The sequence below is a fragment of the Lagopus muta genome, chromosome W (assembly GCF_023343835.1).
Source record: "Lagopus muta isolate bLagMut1 chromosome W, bLagMut1 primary, whole genome shotgun sequence".
Classification (NCBI taxonomy): domain Eukaryota; kingdom Metazoa; phylum Chordata; class Aves; order Galliformes; family Phasianidae; genus Lagopus; species Lagopus muta.
In genome coordinates this window covers 4,019,263-4,039,111 of record NC_064471.1, presented here as the reverse complement: position 1 = coordinate 4,039,111, position 19,849 = coordinate 4,019,263, and the positions used below count along the sequence as shown (strand labels likewise).

Genomic DNA, 19,849 nt, shown 5'->3' with positions numbered 1-19,849 from the left:
AGGGCATTGAGAGCACCCTCAGTAAGTTTACAGATGACACCAAGTTGGGAGGAAGTATGGATCTGCCTGAGGGAAGAAAGGTCCTACAGCGGGATCTGGACAGGCTGGATTGCTGGGCTGAAGCCAATGGGATGAGGTTCAACAAGACCAAGTGCCGGGTCCTGCTCTTTGGCCACAACAACCCCAGGTGATGCTGCAGGCTTGGGGCAGAGTGGCTGGAAGACTGTGAAGAGGAAACGGACCTGGGGGTATTGGTTGATGCTCAGCTGAACATGAGCCAGCAGTGTGCCCAGGTGGCCAAGAAGGCTAATGGCATCCTGGTTTGTGTCAAAAATAGTGTTGCTAGCAGGAGCAGGGAACTAATTTTCCCTCTGTACTCAGCACTGGTAAGTCTGCACATCAAGTACTGTGTTCAGTCTTGGGCCCCTCACCACAAGAAAGACATCGAGGCCCTGGAGTGTGTTCAGAGAAGGGCAATGAAGCTGGTGAGGGGTCTGGAGCACAAGTCTTATGGGGAGCAGCTGAGGGTGCTGGGATTGTTCAGTCTGAAGAAGAAGAGGCTCAGGGGTGACCTTATCGCTCTCTACACCCATCTGAAGGGAGGTTGTGGTGAGGTGGGTGTCAGCCTCTTCTCTCATGTAACTAGTGATAGGACTAGAGGGAATGGCCTCAACTTGCACTAACGAAGATTCAGTCTGGACTTTGGGAAATACTTATCTGAGATAGTGGTCAGGCACTGGAACAGGCTGCCCAGGGATGTGGAGAAGTCAACATCCCTGGAGGTGTTCAAGAAAAGGGCAAGGTTCAAGAAATGTGGCAATGAGGAACATAGTTTAGTGAGCATGGTGGTGATGGATCAGTGATTGGACTAGATGATTTTAGTGGCCTTTTCCAACCTTAACGATTCTGAGAAGGACAACAAATTTCACAGAGAAAGGTTTCAAACAGATTAAAGAAATTAACTTAACAAAAGATATTACAGAGCAGATTAATACTAAGTGCTTCTCTTTCCTTATTTTGCTTTTCTTTTTCTTTTTGTCTATGTGATCCCAGTATAACATAATAGGTATTCTGGATAGAGCTACAGAAGTCATCAGCTGTGCAGTTTGCTACTAAAAAACATACCAGTTCTTATTGTGAAAAAGTGAATGCACTCAGTAACATACATCCAAAACATTCAGCTTTATGATAAGTGCAGAGCATACTTTCTTGTAAACATGTTTGACAAGAGCAATGAAAATTGCACAAAATATCCATTGTTGCAATATAAACGCTTCTTTTACAAAAAAAATACTTACATATATCTGGATCTTTACTTTTCTTTGTTTTGTTACTAAGACTTATCTCAAATCTATTAATATCACACGAAAGATCACTAGGGAAAGAGACAGAAAGCCTTGATTATTAATACTATATTTGATCAACATTTAAATTTATTCTAAAGTTATTTCAAACCTGACTTCTTATGATCAGCTAGACATATTAACAAAGATACTTAGGTGCATACATAAAATTCTACCCATGCATGTGTGGTTGAAAGGTGGCTGCTATATAGCCATGCATACAGTATTTTGTTCCCAACATTAAGACTACATAATTGAAGAAGAGACAGGTATTAGTTGTAGGTGATTTCTCCCTACAGGAAACTGAACATCCAATATGCCAAGCAGAACCTCTTCTTAGAGAAGTCCGCTGTCTTCCTGGGGCTCAGATGAGGGACGTCACTGGGAAACTACCGAGCCTGGTATAGCTGTCAGACCACAACCCCTTACTACTTTTTCATAGAGGGAGAGATGAAGCAGCTACGTTTATCAAAGATACAGATGATGGAATCGAGTGCAGCCTCAGCAAGTTTGCGGATGACACCAAGCTGAGCAGTGCAGTCGATACACTGGAGGGAAGGGAAGCCATCCAGAGGGACTAGACAGGCTGGAGAAGTGGGCCCATGTGAACCTAATGAGGTTCAAGAAAGCCAAGTGCAAGGTGTTGCACTTGGACCAGGGCAATCCCAGGTATTTGTACAAACTCGGAGAAGAACCCCTTGAGAGCAGCCCTGCAGAAAAGGACTTGGGGGTCCTGGTGGACAAGAAGCTGGACATGAGCCAGCAGTGTACGCTTGCAGCCTGGAAGGCCAACTATATCCTGGGCTGCATTAAAAGAGGAGTGTCCAGCAGGGAGAGGGAGGTGATTGTACCCCTCCACTCAGCTCTTGTGAGGCCCCATCTGCAGTACTGTGTCTAGGCCTGGGGCCCCCAGTACAATAATGACATGGAGCTCTTGAAACGGGTCCAGAGGAGGACCACTAAGATGATCAGAGGGCTGGAGCACCTCTCCTATGAAGAAACGTTGAGGGAACTCAGCTTGTTTAACTTGGAGAAGAGAAGGTTTGGGGAGACCTCATTGTGGCCTTCCAGAACTTGAAGGGAGCATATAAACAGGATGGAGAAAGACTGTTTACATGGGTTGATAGTGATAGGACAAGGGGGAATGGTTTTAAACTAAGACAGGGGAGTTTTAGGTTGGATATTAGGAGGAAGTTTTTCACACAGAGGGCGGTGAGGCACTGAAACAGGTTGCCCAAGGAGGTTGTGGATGCCCCATCCCTGGAGGCATTCAAGGCCAGACTGGATGTGGCTCTGGGCAGCCTGGTCTAGAATCATAGAATCATAGAATCATAGAATCATAAAATCATAGAGTCATAGAGTCATAGAATGGCCTGGGTTGAAAGGGACTACAATGATCATCTAGTTTCAAGCCCCCGATATGTGCAGGGTCACCAACCACTAGCCTGGTCTAGACCAGGCTTGACGATCATTGTGGTCCCTTTCAACCCAGGCTATTCTATGATTCTGTGATACATATGGGTAATGGGCTATGGGTAAAGGGACTTCAGTGCCTTGGGACAACAGCCAAAGGAATTGAATGTGCAGATCATCTTTTCTTCTCTGTATTGGGTAAGGATATGGGAACCAATCAAAGGATCTTATCTTTAAATACCTAGCTTCATGGAAGGTGCTGTCGCCAGAACTTGGGTTTTTTGGAAACCAAATGGCCTACATGGTAACAGGTTTGTGGGCACTGGATGGGGTTTGCCTTTCTCAAACAGGGAGAAGGGTCCTTGGGGAAAAGCTGGTGGGACTCATTGGGAAGGCTTTATAATAGGTTTGAAGGGGGACAGGGAACAGCAAGCCTTCCTGTGATGAGGTGTGATATGGCATAGCTAGATTAGAGGAACAGGGTGCTAGCAGGGGCCTTTTGGAGGACCCATTGCCTTGAGGGGCTGGCAACACTGCACATATGAAATCCTGATGATAAGGCAGTGATTGCTGGGGCAACAGGAGAAGGCAATGGGGAAAATCAACGGAAACACTTAAATGGAATTAAGGAATTATCCTTTAAAGAAGTGACAAGACCAGCTGCCCCACTGAAATGCCTCTATACCAATGCAAACAGCTTGGGAAACAAACAGGAAGAGCTGGAAGCTACTGTACTGCTTGAAAACCACGATACAGTTGCGTCACCGAAACCTGGTGAAATGATTCCCACAACTGGATTGTGGCTATTGATGGCTACAAGCTGTTCAGAAGGGACAGGCGAGGAAGGACAGGAGGAAGTGTTACTATCTACATTAGGAAGGGAATAGAATGTTTAGAGCTGTACTTAAAGAGTAGTCATGAGCTAGTCGAAAGCCTGTGGGTGAAAGTTAGTGACCAAGGCAGCAAAGGGAGTCTTGTGATCGGTGTCTACTAAAGGCCACCTGATCAAGAGGAGCCTGTCGATGAGGCCTACCTGCAACTACAGGAGGCGTTGCAATCACAAGTGCTCGTCCAGCTGAGGGACTTGAACCAACCAGACATCTGCTGGAAAAGTAGCACAGCAAGCTGTAGGTGATCCAGGAGGCTCCTGGAATGCATTGAGAATAACTTCCTGAGCCAAGTAATAGATGGCCCCACTAGCGGGGATTCAATACTGGACCTGCTGCTCACCAATGTAAATGAACTTATTGGTGTCACCAGGATTGGAGGCTGCCTGGGCTGTGGTGACCATGCTATGGTTGAATTCATTCTCTGGAGGGACATGAAACAGGTGAAGAGTAAAATTAGGAAGCTGAACTTTAGGAAAGCTAACTTCCAGCTCTTCAGGGAGTTAGTCAACAAAACACCCTGATAAACTGTCCTCATGGGCAAGGGTGCAGAGCAGAGCTGGCAGATCTTTAAGGAGGCTTTCTTCAGGGCACAAGAGCTCTCCATCCCCAAGTGTAGCAAGTCAGGAAAGGAAGGCAAGAGATTGATGTGGCTGAATGGGGATCTGCTGGTCGAACTGAAGAGCAACAAGAAAATGCACAGGCAGTGGAAACAGGGACAGGTACTGTGGGAAGAGTATAAGGAAGCTGCTATGCTGTGTAGGGATGAGGTCAGGAAAGCCAAGGCCCAGCTTGAAGTGAACTTGGCAAGGGATGCCAAGAACAAGAAAGGCTTCTACAGGTACCTCAACCAGAAAAGGAAAGTCCAGAAGGCTGTACCCCCCCAGTGAGTGACACAAGCAGGCTGGTAATAACAGACAAGAAGGCTGAGGTCCTTAACAACATTGTTGTCTCAGTGTTCCCTGATAACTGCTCGTCACACAGCCCTCAGACATTTGGTTTGGTAGGAGGGTATTGGGGAAGCAACGTCCCTCCCACTGTAAGCAAAGATCAAGTTTGTGACCACCTGAGGAACCTGAACATCCGCAAGTCCTGATGAGATGCATCCCAAAGTCCTGAGAGAATTGGCTGAAGTAGTTGCCAAGCCCATCTCTGTGATATTTGAAAGGACATGGCAATCAGGTGAAGTCCCTGGCAACTGGAAAAAAGGTAACATCACACCCATTTTTAAGACGGGTAAAAAGGATGATTGCGAGAACTACCATCCTATCAGTCTCACCTCTATGCAAGGGAAGATCAAGGAGCAGATCCTCCTGGAAGCTATGCTAAGGCATGTGGAGGACAGGGAGAACCAGCATGGCTTCACCAAGGGCAAATCCTGCTTGACCAACCTAGTGGTCTTTTATGATGCTCTCACTACATCAATGGACAAGGGAAGAGCCAGTGATGTCATCTATCTGGTCTTCAATAAGGCCTTTGACACGGCCCCCCACAACATCCTTCTCTCCAAGTAGGAAAGTTGTAGATTTGATGGGTGGACTGTTCAATGGATGAAAAACTGGCTGCAGGATTGAGTCCAGAGAGTGGTGGTCAATGGCTCCATGTCTGGATGGAGATCAGTGACGAGTGGTGTCCCCCAGGAGTCGGTGCTGGGACCAATAATCTTTAAGATCTTCATTGGTGACATTAACAGTGAGGTTGAGTGCACCCTCAGCAAGTTTGCTGATGACACTAAGCTGTGGGGTGCTGTGACACACCAGAGGGATAGGATGCCATCCAGAGGGACCTAGACAGGCTTGAGCAGTGGGCCCAGGTGAACCTCATGAGGTTCAGCAAATCCAAGTGCTAGGTCTGCACCTGGGTTGAGGCAACATCTACTACCAACCCAAGCTGGGGGAAGAAAGGATTGAGTGCAGCCCCACCAAAAAGGACTTGGGGGTACTGGTGGATGGCAGCAGCTGGACACAAGCCAGAAGTGTCCCCTCACAGCCCAGAAAGCCAACCGTATCCTGGGCTGCATCCAAAGCAGCGTGGCCAGCAGGGCGAGGGAGGTGATCCTGCCCTTCTACTCTGCACTGGTGAGGCCTCACCTGGAGTGCTGCGTCCAAATGTGGAGTCCTCAGTACAGGACAGAGATGGAGCTGTTGGAGTGTGTCCAGAGGAGAGCCACAAAAATGACCCAAGGGGTGGAACACCTCTCCTATGAGGACAGGCTGAGAGAGTTGGGGCTCTTCAGCCTGGAGAAGAGAAGGCTGCAAGGTGACCTGAGAGCAGCCTTTCAATATCAAAAGAGGAGCTACAGGAAAGGGGACAGACTCTTTAGCAGGGTCTGTGGTGGTAGAACAAGGGGAAATGATTTCAAGCTCAAAGAATGTAGATTTATGTTGGATATAAGGAAAATGTCCTTTAACAGTGAGGGTGGTGAGGCACTGGCGCAGGTTGCCCAGAGATATAGTCGATGCCCTGTCCTTGGAGACTTTCAAGGTGAGGCTGGATCAGGCCCTGGGGAAACCTGATCTAGCTGTGGATGTCCCTGTTCATTGCAGGGGAGTTGGACTAGATGGCCTTTAACGGTCCTTTACAACTCTATGATTCTTCTATGATTTTTAAAAGCATACACAACACAGTAGAGTGTAAAGAACATTTAAAGCTGCATTCCATTTGAGTGAAATTTAGTAATTCAATAAGATAAAGACTTACTCAAAGACAAATTCTTCTGACCATACAGGGTTCTGCCCTTCCCTGGTATGTGTTTTTGCAACGTGGACACTATTCAGGTATATGTTACAGTACGGATTAGTAAAATGTTTTACTGGGAGTGTATGAGCTTCTTCTACATGCAAAATAAGACTGTTGACCTAAAGAAAATACACAAAATTTATTTCTTAAAAAAAAAAAAAAAAAGAAAGACTTATCCCCCCATGTGAATGTTAATGTTAAAGAATAAATATAAAATATAAACAATAATTTTGTAATTGAAAGAGCAGAAAACAGGAGTAATGGAACAAGATTTTAAGAGCAACTTAAATAACTTGAAAATAAGTCTCCACCACCATAGTTTTAACTAATTTTTTCCTTTTAAAACCACTACTAAGAGACATTAAGATTTGCAAGTACTAACTTTTCTATGCATAGAAAATTCTGTTCAAGTCTGAGATCTGTATCTGGAATAAGAGCCACAGACAATTCCAAACACCGTGTCATATTTTATGCCTTCCTAACAGATTACATAGAATTCCTTTGTTTGACACTAATATCTTCCTTTTAATGGGAAAAACAATTGGTACTGTAGATTCTCAAAGTAATAGTATTTAGCAACCTAAATTCCAGAAAATGAAAAGTAAACTTTCTAAAATCATCTATATTAAGTGTTTTAAGCAGCCTACTATTTTACAAACTTATGAATTGCATGCAATTCAGGGCTGAATCCAACATCTACCAGTATAAACTCAAGTCAAATTAGACAAATACAGAAAATACTGCACTTGAACAAGTCAACATTCCATTTAAATTCAAATATTCAGTACCAGAAGTTTCAAAGGACAGTTCAAGAAACCTTGAAGAAAATTATATATAACAATTCAAAATTTCTTTAAAGTCTTTAAAGTCTTTCTTTAAAGTTTCTTTAAAGTCTCTTAGAAGGTAGATTATGTCATTAAAATTATTACTAATCAAATTTAGTACTACTTAGCAAATTTGGACCGATGACCTCCAGAGGTCCATTCCAACTTAACCCATTTTATGATTCTGTGAAAAACTGTAGACTCTTATTTTTCATTATACTTTGGAGAACGTGAAAACAAAACTAATTGATGTAGTATCTGCTTCCCTTTCTGTTCTTAAATTTAAGCTCCCTGATATCGTTTCTGTAAGTCAGACATCTAAGTGTTTGGTGGTTGTTTATTGTGTTTCCTTTTTTTTTTTTTTTTTTTTTTTGGGTACGTGTGTGTTTATTCACTTTATCTACCTTGATCACTCATGCTCCTTTATACTTTCCCCCTAAATAATCCAATACTTCCCACACTATACTTATTTAACTGGAACTTCTTTTACTCATTCTAGTCTGTAACGAAAATCCCTTTATATATTTTGTTATTATCTTGTATCAAGCTAACTCTATCCTAAATGAGAACACCACAAATATTACGTACGTTGCTCCAAAAGTAATGCATTTTCATCAGAAATGAATAAGAGCCTGCATGCCACACTTATAAAAATCTGCACCAGTGAAGGTGACCCACTGTTTCACAGTTGCCATAACAGCATCATTGCTAAAGCACACCACCCACTGCCTCACTGTGCTAACATCCACTGTTTGGTCTCCATAAACGTTCACCAAGCATTGATGAATGTCAATGGGTACAATTTTTTCTGCATGAAGGAATTCAATGATACTCCTTTGCTTCATACACACTTCCATGTCAGAGGCCATTTTGTCAGACTGTCCCTCTGCTACCACAGAATGTGTGCACAGCCACGAAATGTAATGGAATGTTGGCAGGAAGGTTCAATCTCTTCTGCCATACAACCAACATCCACCTCTGATATTGTGGGCCAACATAATAAAACAGTAGGTATTACTTTCAGAACAGCCCTCGTAAACAGTATCCATTTTCTATTGTATTCCTTCATGCAGCCTAATGCTTAATTTCCTTTTGAAATACAGAATTCAGAATTTCATATCATTACTGTAGGTGCTTTTCTTTTTTGGCTCCCAATTTTTAGCTGCTGGTTCATATGTCAGTTCACCTACATTAATTTGGTTCTGCAGGAGTAATAATAATTTTGTTTCCTAAAAGAAAAAACCCACAAAGTTTTTTTTCTTTTAATGGACTGCTAAAACAGCTTCCTCCAATGTTCCTAGCATTCAAAGATACCAGGAATTCTTCAAGTATTTTCCCATTATTCTTTAATCATCACAGATTTAGACATTTATGACTACCCATCCTTTATCTATGAAAAATTCTGCCCACAACAGTACTCTCAAAAGACAAAAATAAGTTAAGTCACAAGCACAGTCAGTTATGCTAGTATTTTCATTAAATGTGACGTAAGTCTATCAAACCCAGTGAATTTTAAGAATTAAGGTAATACAAATGAATAATTTTTGATGCTTTTACTCAAATGTGGTCAGAAATTAATGCTTAGCAAATCCTCTGCTGACTGCCTAAAAAGCATTTTTTTTTCTATATGTACATAGACATTATAACAAAGTGGAAGTCATTCTGGTTGGTTTAAGAAAGAAACTGTGTAAGTCCAAAAGATAAAATGCATGCAAAATTTACTATTGTTGAAATGAAAGTTCTGAGACATATAAGCATCATTCTGTGAAAAGGACACACACACATCACTATCCATATAACTTCACCTGACGTAGACGTTTATTTGATGCCCCTGGACTGTTTTTTCTTAAACTGCAAAACATCTGCAGAGATTTCATCCAGTCCTAAGAGAGAAAGATACAGAAAAGTGTAAAAGTCAGACTCATCATCATCAAGATATTCTTTAGATTGAAAGGAATCAACTTGTATGCAATTCAAAGCATGAAAATTTAAATATTAAAGCAAAAATCATCTTTACTCAGTTAAACAAAAAGCATTTGCCAAACTGATTTTCTTTTAGAAATATCAAGCATTAGTAATACAGCATGACCTTTAATGATTTTCCAAATTAATGACATTGCATTAAATTAAAAACAATATATAAAATGAAGTCAGACTTGGTTTCTGAAAAAAAATGACAAGTCAAACTGTTCTGATCATTCTCTCCTCCATTTCTGTATCGCAATCATATTTTACTGCATATAGAATAATAGAATCACGAGGTTGGAAAGGACCTACAAGATCATCTAGTCCAACTGTCCTCCTATCACCATTACAATCCACTAAGGTACTAAACCATTTCTCGTAGCTCCTCATCCAGATGCCTCTTGAACACCACAAGGGATGGTGACTCCACCACCTCCCTGGGCAGGCCATTCCAGTGCCTGACCACTCTTTGAATGAAAAAGTTTTGCCTTATGTCTAATCTAAATCTCCCCTGGTGCAACTTGTGGACATTTCCTCTGGTCCTGTTTGCTGCCTGGGAGAAGACGCCAAACCCCTCCTCATCACAACCTCCCTTCTGGAAGTTGTAGAGTGCAATGAGGTCTCCCCTGAGCCTCCTCTTCTCCAGACTAAACAATCCCAGCTCTTCTATTATTCCTTCTATAGGAATAATTCCATGCACCAGTACAGGTTGGGGGATGACCTACTGGAGGGGAGCTCTGCGGAGAGGGACCTGAGTGGAAACTGGCTTAGTTTCTCAGGATCCCACAGGTGTTCAAGAGTAAAATCCCATGACACTGCGGGTCCCCATGCTTCTAAAACCTTTCCTAAACCTCTCCATATTCCCTGCCAGTCATCATTCTCTAGTTTTGGAGGAGACTCCTTCCCCTTATTACGAATGCGTTGGAATACATTCAGGAGAATTGATGACACGCACACCAACATGACTGTTAATTCAGGATTCAAAAAACGTTTGACAAACCGAGAAGAGAGCCTGGAGACTGGTCTGAACATTGTGTTGTTTGTAAAATTAGCTATTCCATTTGGGATGTAGTTGTTTGTGAAATTAGCCATTCCTTCTGGGATGTAAATGTCAAAATTCAAATCATACCACATTGCAAATAGGTAAAACATAGGTGTCTCCATCAGTGCCCTTAGGTAGTTATATATGAATGCAATTCCAAAACACACAAGTGTGAGATGGATTATTGGCCAGTAGGTTGTGAGTAACACCATTGCTTTTAATCCTTTTCCCAGCACCCCCAGGATAAGGAGTGGGTTCATTGCTGGTGCTTGCTAAACAAAGGCTTAATGAATTGAAGCCAACAAGAGGAGGGAAAAAAAAAAGAAAAAAAAAGAAAAAAAGGCACTACCCAGACTAAGTAGTGCTCAAAGTTTACAAATATCCCAGAATACTGGCAGTACGCCTAGTCTTTCAAGGTCAGGTTTTCCAGCACAGAAACCTGAACTACTGATAATGCTCCTTAACGAAGCTCTCTAAGAGCAGAGAGAAAAAGATATTCTTTCTAAAAGCTAAAAAGCAGAAGCCCCACGTTGGGCGCCAAAAATCTGTCACGGAGTTGACCAGATCAATCTATGTCCGTGACAGGGGCGACAGGCCTCTGCCCTCCCCCCCCACCCCAGTCCCACAAAAATGGGAAAGAAGGAAGGGAGGAAAAAAACAGCGGCAACAATCTATGGAGGAAAACTTATTTTACTATAATATCGGAATACAAGATAACACAATATATACAATTTAATTGAAATTGGGATTAATAAATCAGACAAGATGAGAGAGAGAGAGAGAGAGTTCCCGGGACCGAGTCAAACCTGAAAAGCTTAGAACGGCTAGGAAAGCACCCTCCAGTACCCACTGCAAGGCAGCAAGAGAGCGCAGCCCCCACCCGGAAGGGCCAGATCCCGTGACTTCTGTAATGTACAGGGATAGGTACCTGGGATTGGGCATTAACACTTTAATACCCTGTACACTACATGATGTTTTAATGTGGAATACTGAAACCCAAAATAAAAACAAAGAAACAAACAAACAAAAAAACAACATAGAACCATGACATCCGTATGGCCAGTGCATGATACAGAGCCCAGATGGAACACATGCTCTCAAAATAGAACAAACCACTAAGATTAGACCTCTCTACAAAACAAAATACTCGCAGAAAGTATTTACAGTTATCGCCACTGTTGCTATCCTCCACGCAATCCCAGCCCAGATAACAACACCTTATCAGCACCCTTTCTGTCTGCACCCCTACCTAGCACAGGGACACGAGAGACGCACCCCATAGGGTGTAGCTCAAGTGTCAATTTAATGCTGCGCAACAACTGCCTATATACCATGACACGTGACCGCCCTGTGAACCTGTGATCCATTAAGCACCACCCAGACCCACCCGCTGTAACTACCACCCACCTTAGTCCAAGTACCACCCACACCGAGTACCACCCACATCTCCCCCCTCTCTATGCCAAGCTATTGTGTCCCCTACTTTCTACTGTTATTTCTCTTAGTCACTAAAACAAGAATAGTGCGCTGAGGTGCAGATATGCTGGATCTGTTGAAAAAGATTAGTCCTTGTCTACAGCTGTCCTTGTGCAGAATCGTAACACTAATAATATTAATAACATAATCATTATAACTCAATCAAGGCCTTGATTGAAAATACTCAAAATGTGAGAAAGACAAACATAGCATAATGACAAGAAATACTGTTAACCTATTAAAAGAACAAATACACGGTGGTGGTGAATGTGTTAGGCAGTGCCAGCAGGGCGTCCCCTGCTTCAAGGTGCACTTTTCCTCTCTCACCCATCACAGATTCTTTTTTTTTTATTCTTCTCAGGGTCCAAAAGGTATTTTCCATTTGTACGCTGCATCCACATGGCCAGTGTGTGATACAGAGCCCAAGTGGAACATCTGCTTGCAAAACATAATAAACTATCAAGGTTAGCTCTCTTAGCATGTGCCTTTGCCTAGGACTCATTTCCAGGTTTTGTCTTTTCAAATCAAGAAAAAACTAATTGATAGGTTGATAGCATCATAACCGAGCATTACTAATACATTAAAAGCGCTATTCCCGTAGATTACAGCACTGGTAACATTAAATCCTGTTTAATTCACATTCAATCTACTATAAAATAAAAGAAGAACACAACAAACTAGATAACGCCTAATAACTCTAATTCTTGAGACTATATTGATAACACAGGAAAATCATCCACTGTATCATACCACTACTACTGCTACTTATTTGCAATATAACAAGTTACAAAGCAATACCAATAAATAAGAAGCACACAATCCCAGTCATTATAAAGGCTGGATGCTATTTTCTGCCTTGAGATGAGGCCGAACGTATCGTGCTGGAATCCATGTAGGGCCAGTCCATAATCATTCTTGTGGTGTGTCTCCTGTATTCACCCTTTTTGTTTATTAAGAATAGATTTCAATGTCAGATGAGTGTGCTCAATGATAGCTTGTCCAGTGGGAGAATGAGGAATGCCTGTAATATGTCTAACACCCTATTCTTGGAGGAAAGTTCGTGTAGCCTTAGAAGTACATGCTGGTCCATTATTGTCTTTAACCAAGTTACACGCAGGCTGCAGAGACACAACAGCAGGTGACACGGATTGGGCGGAGGGTGGGGGCGGAACGGCAAACGTTGGGGGTGGAGCCGAGGGCAGCAACGATGGGGAGGGGTGTTGCGATTTCTCTTCTCCATGGTCAGGGGTGGGGTCGGAGCCACGGATTGAATCCGGACCATGGCTGCTTTCTGCAGTGAGGGGCAGCAGTGGGGGTGGGAGGGAGGGTGATGGGGGATAGTCCAAAGAAATTCTTCCTTGTTGAATTTGTTTAAGTCCTTCCATTATTTGGTGCCAAACAGGCAAAAGTTTAGCAGCCATTCTGTCTTTAGTAATAGCCATCTGTGCTTGTATAATAATCGTCTCTGCCTGAGTCCTCACCTGTTGCTCCCACAGTGTACATTGTGCCGGTGTTAAGACTGTCCTGGCCATCTGCCACCAGTCAAACATTAGTGGTTCTGATGTCGCGATAGTATCTAACATCAGCTGCGCACCTGATCCCAATATTCCTTCTGACTGAATAGCTGATCTCAACTGCAACAGAATTTTATAATCTACAGGATTCCATTGACAGGTCCCATCTGGACCCACCAGAACCAGAAAAACTGCTGAGGGTGGGGGTGCATCAGGCTCAATGGTCCGCAGCCGACAGCCCGTCAATACACAGTCCTTAGCCTTGATAAGCCACTCCCTTCCATTTCCTTGCAGGGTGACAGTGCTCCTGGTGTTCAACGCGGCACTCTTTGCTGCCCGCTCAGCTCATCGGGCAACTGCACTTATTTCTTTAACCGTCTCCTACATCTTATGCAACAGCCGTTGAGCCGCAGCCTCCTCTATACTCAGTTGCTGTTCCGCCTGCCCGGCCCCTTCTCCTCCAATCACCGGCCCCGGTTGCTCTTGTCCCTCCCCTTTTTGCTCCAATTGGAGTCTGGCTGCCTTTCCCCCCCCCGGCACTCCCCCCACCATACGGGGGAGGGGCCATGGGTGCCATTACTGAACCAGCGGTGAGCATAGGCACTGTTCCAGGAACATATGAGAACGTGGGTGTAGCCCCAGTAACCCTCCAATTAGACGCCGCAGGAGGCCACACAGGCGCCGCCCAAGGCACATCATCCTCCGCCCCCGACACAGTCCCCCCCAGCCCCACTGCTCCTTCCAGATGTATCCATTCCTGACTTCTCCTCCTGTTGCTCGGCCTCTAACTCTGCCTTGCTGCTCTGTTCAAGTTCCGCAACATCCTCCTGACCCCCCTTTGCAGGCTCTACACCCCCCTTTGCAGGCCCCTTCTCCGATTCTTCGACTTTCTCCCCAAGCTGACCTAACACCAATTCCCGAGCCATACACCAATACCGCTCCTCTGTTCCCACTGCTTTCAGAGCTCTTTCTAAGCTTCCCAAGGTAGCTCCCTTTGGTCCCGACTTAACCTCCTCCCACAACTCCTCTGCCTCCTTATCTAAATTCCTAAGATATAAGCACTCCGTAGGAACACTCCCGTAACCACGGCGCTGAATCCAATTAATCAATGCCTCAGGACTTTTGACAACAGCAAAACCCCTGCCTGCTTTCCCAGCATCTTCAGCATACTCACCACTTGCTGCACAGAATCCATAACGTGAGTTGCTACCCCCTTACCCGTGATAACAACACCTTATCAGCACCCTTTCCGTCTGCCCCCCTGCCCAGCACAGGGACATGAGAAATGCACCCCATAGGGTGTAGCTCAAGTGCCAATTTAATGCTGCACAACAACTACCTATATACCGTGACACGCGACCGCCCTGTGAACCCGTGACATGTTAAGCACCACCCATACCCACCCGCTGTAACTACCACCCACCTTAGCCCAAGTACCACCCATACCGAGTACCACCCACAGTCACTTACTTCCATGGTTTCTCGCTAACCCAAGCGAGAATGTTTCCATCCTCAGTCACCGATCCAGCCTGTCCAGATCCCTCTGAAGGACCTCCCTACTCTCAGGCAGATTGACACTACCTCCCAACTTGGTTTAGTTTGCAAACTTACTGAGGGTTCACTCAATCTCCTCATCTAGGTCATCAATAAAGACATTAAAAAAGATGGGCACCAGTATCAACCCCTGGGTGACACCACTTGTAACAGGTCGCCATATGGACTTAACTCCATTATCTACTACCCGCTGGGCATGGCCCTCTAGCCAGTTCTTTACCCAGAGAAGGGTACACCTGTCCAGGCCACAGGTATCCAGTTTTCCCAGGAGAATACTGTGAGAGACTGTGTAAAAGGCTTTGCTGAAGTCTAGGTAGACAACATCAACAGCTTTTCCCTCATCTACCAGTCTGGTCACCTGGTCATCAAAAGAGATGAAGTTGGTCAAGCATGACTTGCCTTTCATGAACCCGTGCTGTCTAGGCCTGATCCCTTGGATGCCACACACACATACCATGTGATCTCACTCAAGATGATTTGCTCCATAACTTTCCCTGGCACCGAGGTCAGGCTGACAGGCCTGTAGTTCCCCGGATCCTTCTTGTAGATGGGACTCACATTGTCAAGCCTCCAATCCTCTGGGACCTCTCTCCAGATAACCAGGAGTGCTGATAAATGGTAGAGAGCAGCTCAGCAATCACCCCTACCAGCTCCCTCATCACCCTAGGCTGGAGCCCATCTGGTCCCATGGACTTGTGACAATCCAAATGAAGAAGCAGCTCTCTAACTGTCTCTTCCTGAATCACTGGGGGAAATATGCTTCAAACAATAAAAACAAAGCAGTATAAACAGAAACACTGAAAAATATAACTGTATGGGAACTGCTGAGTCACGGCCTGAACCTCTGATTGATCACCTGAGGCGAGCCATGAGTCAGCCAGAAGAGCACAGGTGAAGGCAATTCACCTGTGCTGCCGGAAGGGGGGGAGCCAGGCTCCACCCCTCCTAGACCTATTTAAGGGCTGGCTACCAAAAGAGAAGGGTCTCTTCTGGAGATCACCTCTCTTGGTGTTTTGTGGGGAGCTCAGCTGAAGGGTAAGCTCTTCCACCTATTCTCTTTTTGTGATTGTTGACTACTTTGTCTAACTCTCTTGATTGTGTTGTGATTATAACATCTTGATATCTATTGATTATACACTAGGCAAACCAGGCAGGCCGAATATACCAAAATTAACATCATGTCTTTACTATGGAATTTCTTTAAATGGGTCAAAGGGGCACAAGATACTTCTCTAGAGAAAATGATTCCAGGGCAGATCCCAGGATTTGAGAGATTGCCCTATTATGAGTTAGCTGCTATCATAGAAAAATGGGGTCCCTTACGTGTTATGGGCAATATCTCCCCATATCGCATGGTGGACTATTTTCAAGGACTTGGCAAGGATGTCCTCATTACTAAAGAAAGACTTCTAGCTGCCTCTATGGTGGCATGGCTGTTAATAAGTGCCTTAAATCATGTAGCTATAAGAAATAAGACTTCAGAAACTGAAAGTCAGCTTTTGAAAGACTGCGTTGAAAAGCAGGAGCACGAACTTGGCGTTTTAACAGGGTAGAAGCCAATTCTACATTTTCCTGTAGACCCAATTCGTAACATTTCAATAAATGATGACCAGACTCCTGAATCAACAGACTTCGTTGATCAGGAGAACAAGAAATCCAAATCAGACCTTGAATGTCCAATTCTGACCGATCCACTGGAAGTCTGTCCTGTCATAACCCAGAAAACAAAAAAAGTACAGGACAGACCGGCAGGGGTGCCGCCTGATCAATGGCCCCCTGCCCAGACTCATTTACACGTAACTGCATGGCCATACACGGCAACAGAATTAATGGACTTAGCATAGCGATTTTGGCAGAAGCCTAGAGAAAGTGTGCCGGCTTGGTTATTGAGACTGTGGGATTCTGGGGCAGAAAGTGTCTTGGTGAATGGCCCAGAAATAGCCAAGTTGGCCACCATGACCGTGCATCCTGCTCTCAGACAGAGGTTATATGTGGGTTATCAATAATGTGATGAAAACCATTCTATACTAGAATGGCTAATGGCAGCCTGCCGTATGGTATGGCCGAATAAATCGGATGTACCTTTTCATACAGGTATGTGGTCCTCCATGGAGGACCTTCAAAACTATATCCGTGAGCTGGGTGTAAGAGAGGCTATCTATGAAGATATATTTGATGGCCCTGATATGGTTAAATTTTCAACAGGGACGAGAGGTTTAATTTTACAGCAAGCTCCCTCCCATCTGTACGACACCCTAGTCTCCATATTAAATCCCCTTGTAGCGTCAGAAGCCATAGTCCAGCAGGCTGCCCAGTTAGTTGCTGACTTGGGAGGAACAGAGCGCCTGCGGGCTAGGCGCAATATTCGGTTTTTGGAGGAAGCAGAGGTCCTGCTTATATAAATAAATATATAAATATAATAAAACCAAAATGCCAGCTACTCGAGCTCCTCCGTCGGGACCCAGAATCACAGAATTGTAGGGGTTGGAAGGGACCTCCAGAGATCATCGAGTCCAGCCCCCCTGCCAAAGCAGGTTCCCTACACCAGGTCGCACAGGTAGGCATCCAGGCAGGTCTTGAACATCTCCAGAGAAGGAGACTCCACCACCTCCCTGGGCAGCCTGTTCCAGTGCTCTGTCACCCTCACTGTAAAGAAGTTCTTGCGCATGTTTGTGTGGAACTTTCTATGCTGCAGTTTCCAGCCGTTTCCCCTTGTCCTGTCTCCACTCACCACTGAAAAGAGTCCGGCCTTGCCATTCTGCTCCCCACACCTTAGATATTTATAGACCTGGATCAGGTCCCCTCTCAGTCTCCTTTTCTCAAGGCTGAACAGACCCAGTTCGCTCAGCCTTTCTTCATAGGAGAGATGCTCCAGGCCCTTCTCCATCTTCGTGGCCCTCTGCTGGACTCTTTCCAAGAGATCCCTGTCTTTTTTGTACTGGGGAGCCCAGAACTGGACGCAGTACTCCGGATGAGGTCTTACCAGGGCAGAGTAGAGGGGGAGGATCACCTCCTTTGACCTGCTGGCCACGCTCTTTTTAATGCACCCCAGTAAGCCATTGGCCTTTTTGGCCACAAGGGTGCACTGCTGGCTCATGGCCAACCTGTCGTCCACCAGGACACCCAGGTCCCTTTCCGCAGAGCTCCCCTCCAGCAGGTCATCCCCCAACCTGTACTGGTGCATGGAATTATTCCTCCCCAGTGCAAGACTCTACACTTGCTTTTGTTAAACCTCATCCGGTTTTTTTCTGCCCAGCTCTCCAGCCTATCCAGGTCTTGCTGAATGGCAACACAGCCTTCAGGCGTGTCAGCCAATCCTCCCAACTTCGTATCATCGGCAAACTTGCTGAGGGTGGCCATTATCCCCTCATCAAGGTCATTGATGAAGATGTTGAACAAGACCGGACCCAGCACAGACCCCTGAGGAACACCGCTAGTTACAGGCCTCCAAATGGACTCTGCACCACCAACCACGACCCTCTGTGCTCTGCCAGTCAGCCAGTTATCAACCCATCTCACTGTCCACTCATCTATCCCATACTTCCTCAGCTTTGTTATAAGAATGTCATGGGGGACAGTATCAAATGCCTTGCTGAAATCAAGGTAGACTACATCCACTGCTCTGCCCCCATCCACCCAGCCAGAGACAACATCAAAGAAGGCTACCAGGTTGGTCAAGCATGACCTCCCCCTTGTGAACCCGTGCTGACTACTCCTGATAACCTCCTCTTCTTCCAGTTGTCTGGGAGATGACATCCAGTACAAGCTGTTCCATCACCTTTCCAGGGACAGAGGTGAGGCTGACTGGCCTATAATTGCCTGGGTCTTCCTTCTTGCCTTTTTTGAAGACCAGGGTGACGTTGGCTATCTTCCAGTCTTCAGGCACCTTCCCCGTCTTCCAAGACTTCTCAAAGATGACAGAAAGTGGTTCAGCAATCACCTCTGCCAGCTCCTTCAGCACCCGTGGATGAATCCCATCGGGTCCCATGGATTTCTGAACATTGATGTTGCCTAGGCGCTCCAGGACCACCTCTTCCCTGACAGAAGGGGGGGTCTTCCATTCCCCAGGTCCTCTCACTAATCTCCAGGGTCTCAGATTCCCGAGGGGGAGCTTTTTCACTGAAGACAGAAGCAAAGAAGGCATTCAGTATCTCTGCCTTCTCAGCATCCCCCGTTACCAGAACACCCCCGTCACTTAGCAGGGGAGCCACATTCTCCCTAGTCTTCCTTTTACTGTTAATGTACTTGAAAAAACCTTTTTTATTATCCTTTATCCCCTTTGCCAGATTTAATTCCAGGTGGGCTGTAGCCTTCCTTGTCACATCCCTGCAGACCCTGACAACATTCCTGTATTCTTTCCAAGTAGTCAGACCCTTTTTCCACATTTCATGGGCCTTCTTCTTTCCTTTGAGTTTGTGCATGAGCTCCTTGCTCATCCACACAGGTCTCCTGCCACCCTTTCCTGATTTCTTCCTCACAGGGATGCACTGATCCTGAGCTTGGAAGAAGAGCTGCTTAAATGCTGACCAGCTCTCACAGGCCCCCTTGCCTTCCAACACCCTAGCCCATGAGACAGCTCCAAGTAGGCCCCGAAAGAGATTGAAGTTGGCTCTCCTGAAGTCCAGGATAGCAATCCTACTTTTTGCTTTACTTCTTCCACTCAGGATCTTGAACTCCACCATCTCGTGGTCACTACAACCCAAGCTGCCCCTGACCTTTACTTCCCTGACAAGCCTTTATTAGTGAGAATAAGGTCCAGCAGTACCCCTCTCCTCATCGGTTCCTCAACCACCTGCATCAGGAAGTTGTCTTCAACACATTGCAGGAACCGTCTGGACCGCGCATGCCTGGCCACATTGCTTTTCCAGCAAATATCTGGATGATTGAAGTCCCCCATAAGCACCAGCGCCTGGGATCGTGACGCTGCTTCCAACTGTTTGTGGAAGGCCTCATCAACCTCCTTCTCCTGATCAGGGGGCCTGTAGCACACTCCCACAACAGTGTCAGCCATACCAGCCCGCCCCTTGATTCTTACCCACAAGCTCTCCACTGCTACACCACTCTCCCCCAGGTGGAGTTCAATACATTCAAG

General features: G+C 45.3%; 1 protein-coding gene across 13 annotated transcripts in view; it reads right to left on the bottom strand.

The window, feature by feature from the left end:
- Positions 1-19,849, bottom strand: part of LOC125686409 (ras GTPase-activating protein 1-like) — a 259,593-nt gene that overhangs the window by 90,356 nt on the left and 149,388 nt on the right. For all 13 annotated transcript variants that reach the window (XR_007373789.1, XR_007373787.1, XR_007373788.1 and 10 more), the window contains 3 exons: positions 9,012-9,089; positions 6,344-6,501; positions 1,299-1,375 (listed from right to left, as the gene is read on the bottom strand). Coding sequence is in view for 10 of the 13 variants with exons in the window: in XM_048930352.1 (XP_048786309.1) it covers positions 1,299-1,375; positions 6,344-6,501; positions 9,012-9,089 (313 nt within the window). In the remaining 3 variants the exon portion in view is untranslated. The remainder of the gene's footprint in view (positions 1-1,298; positions 1,376-6,343; positions 6,502-9,011; positions 9,090-19,849) is intronic.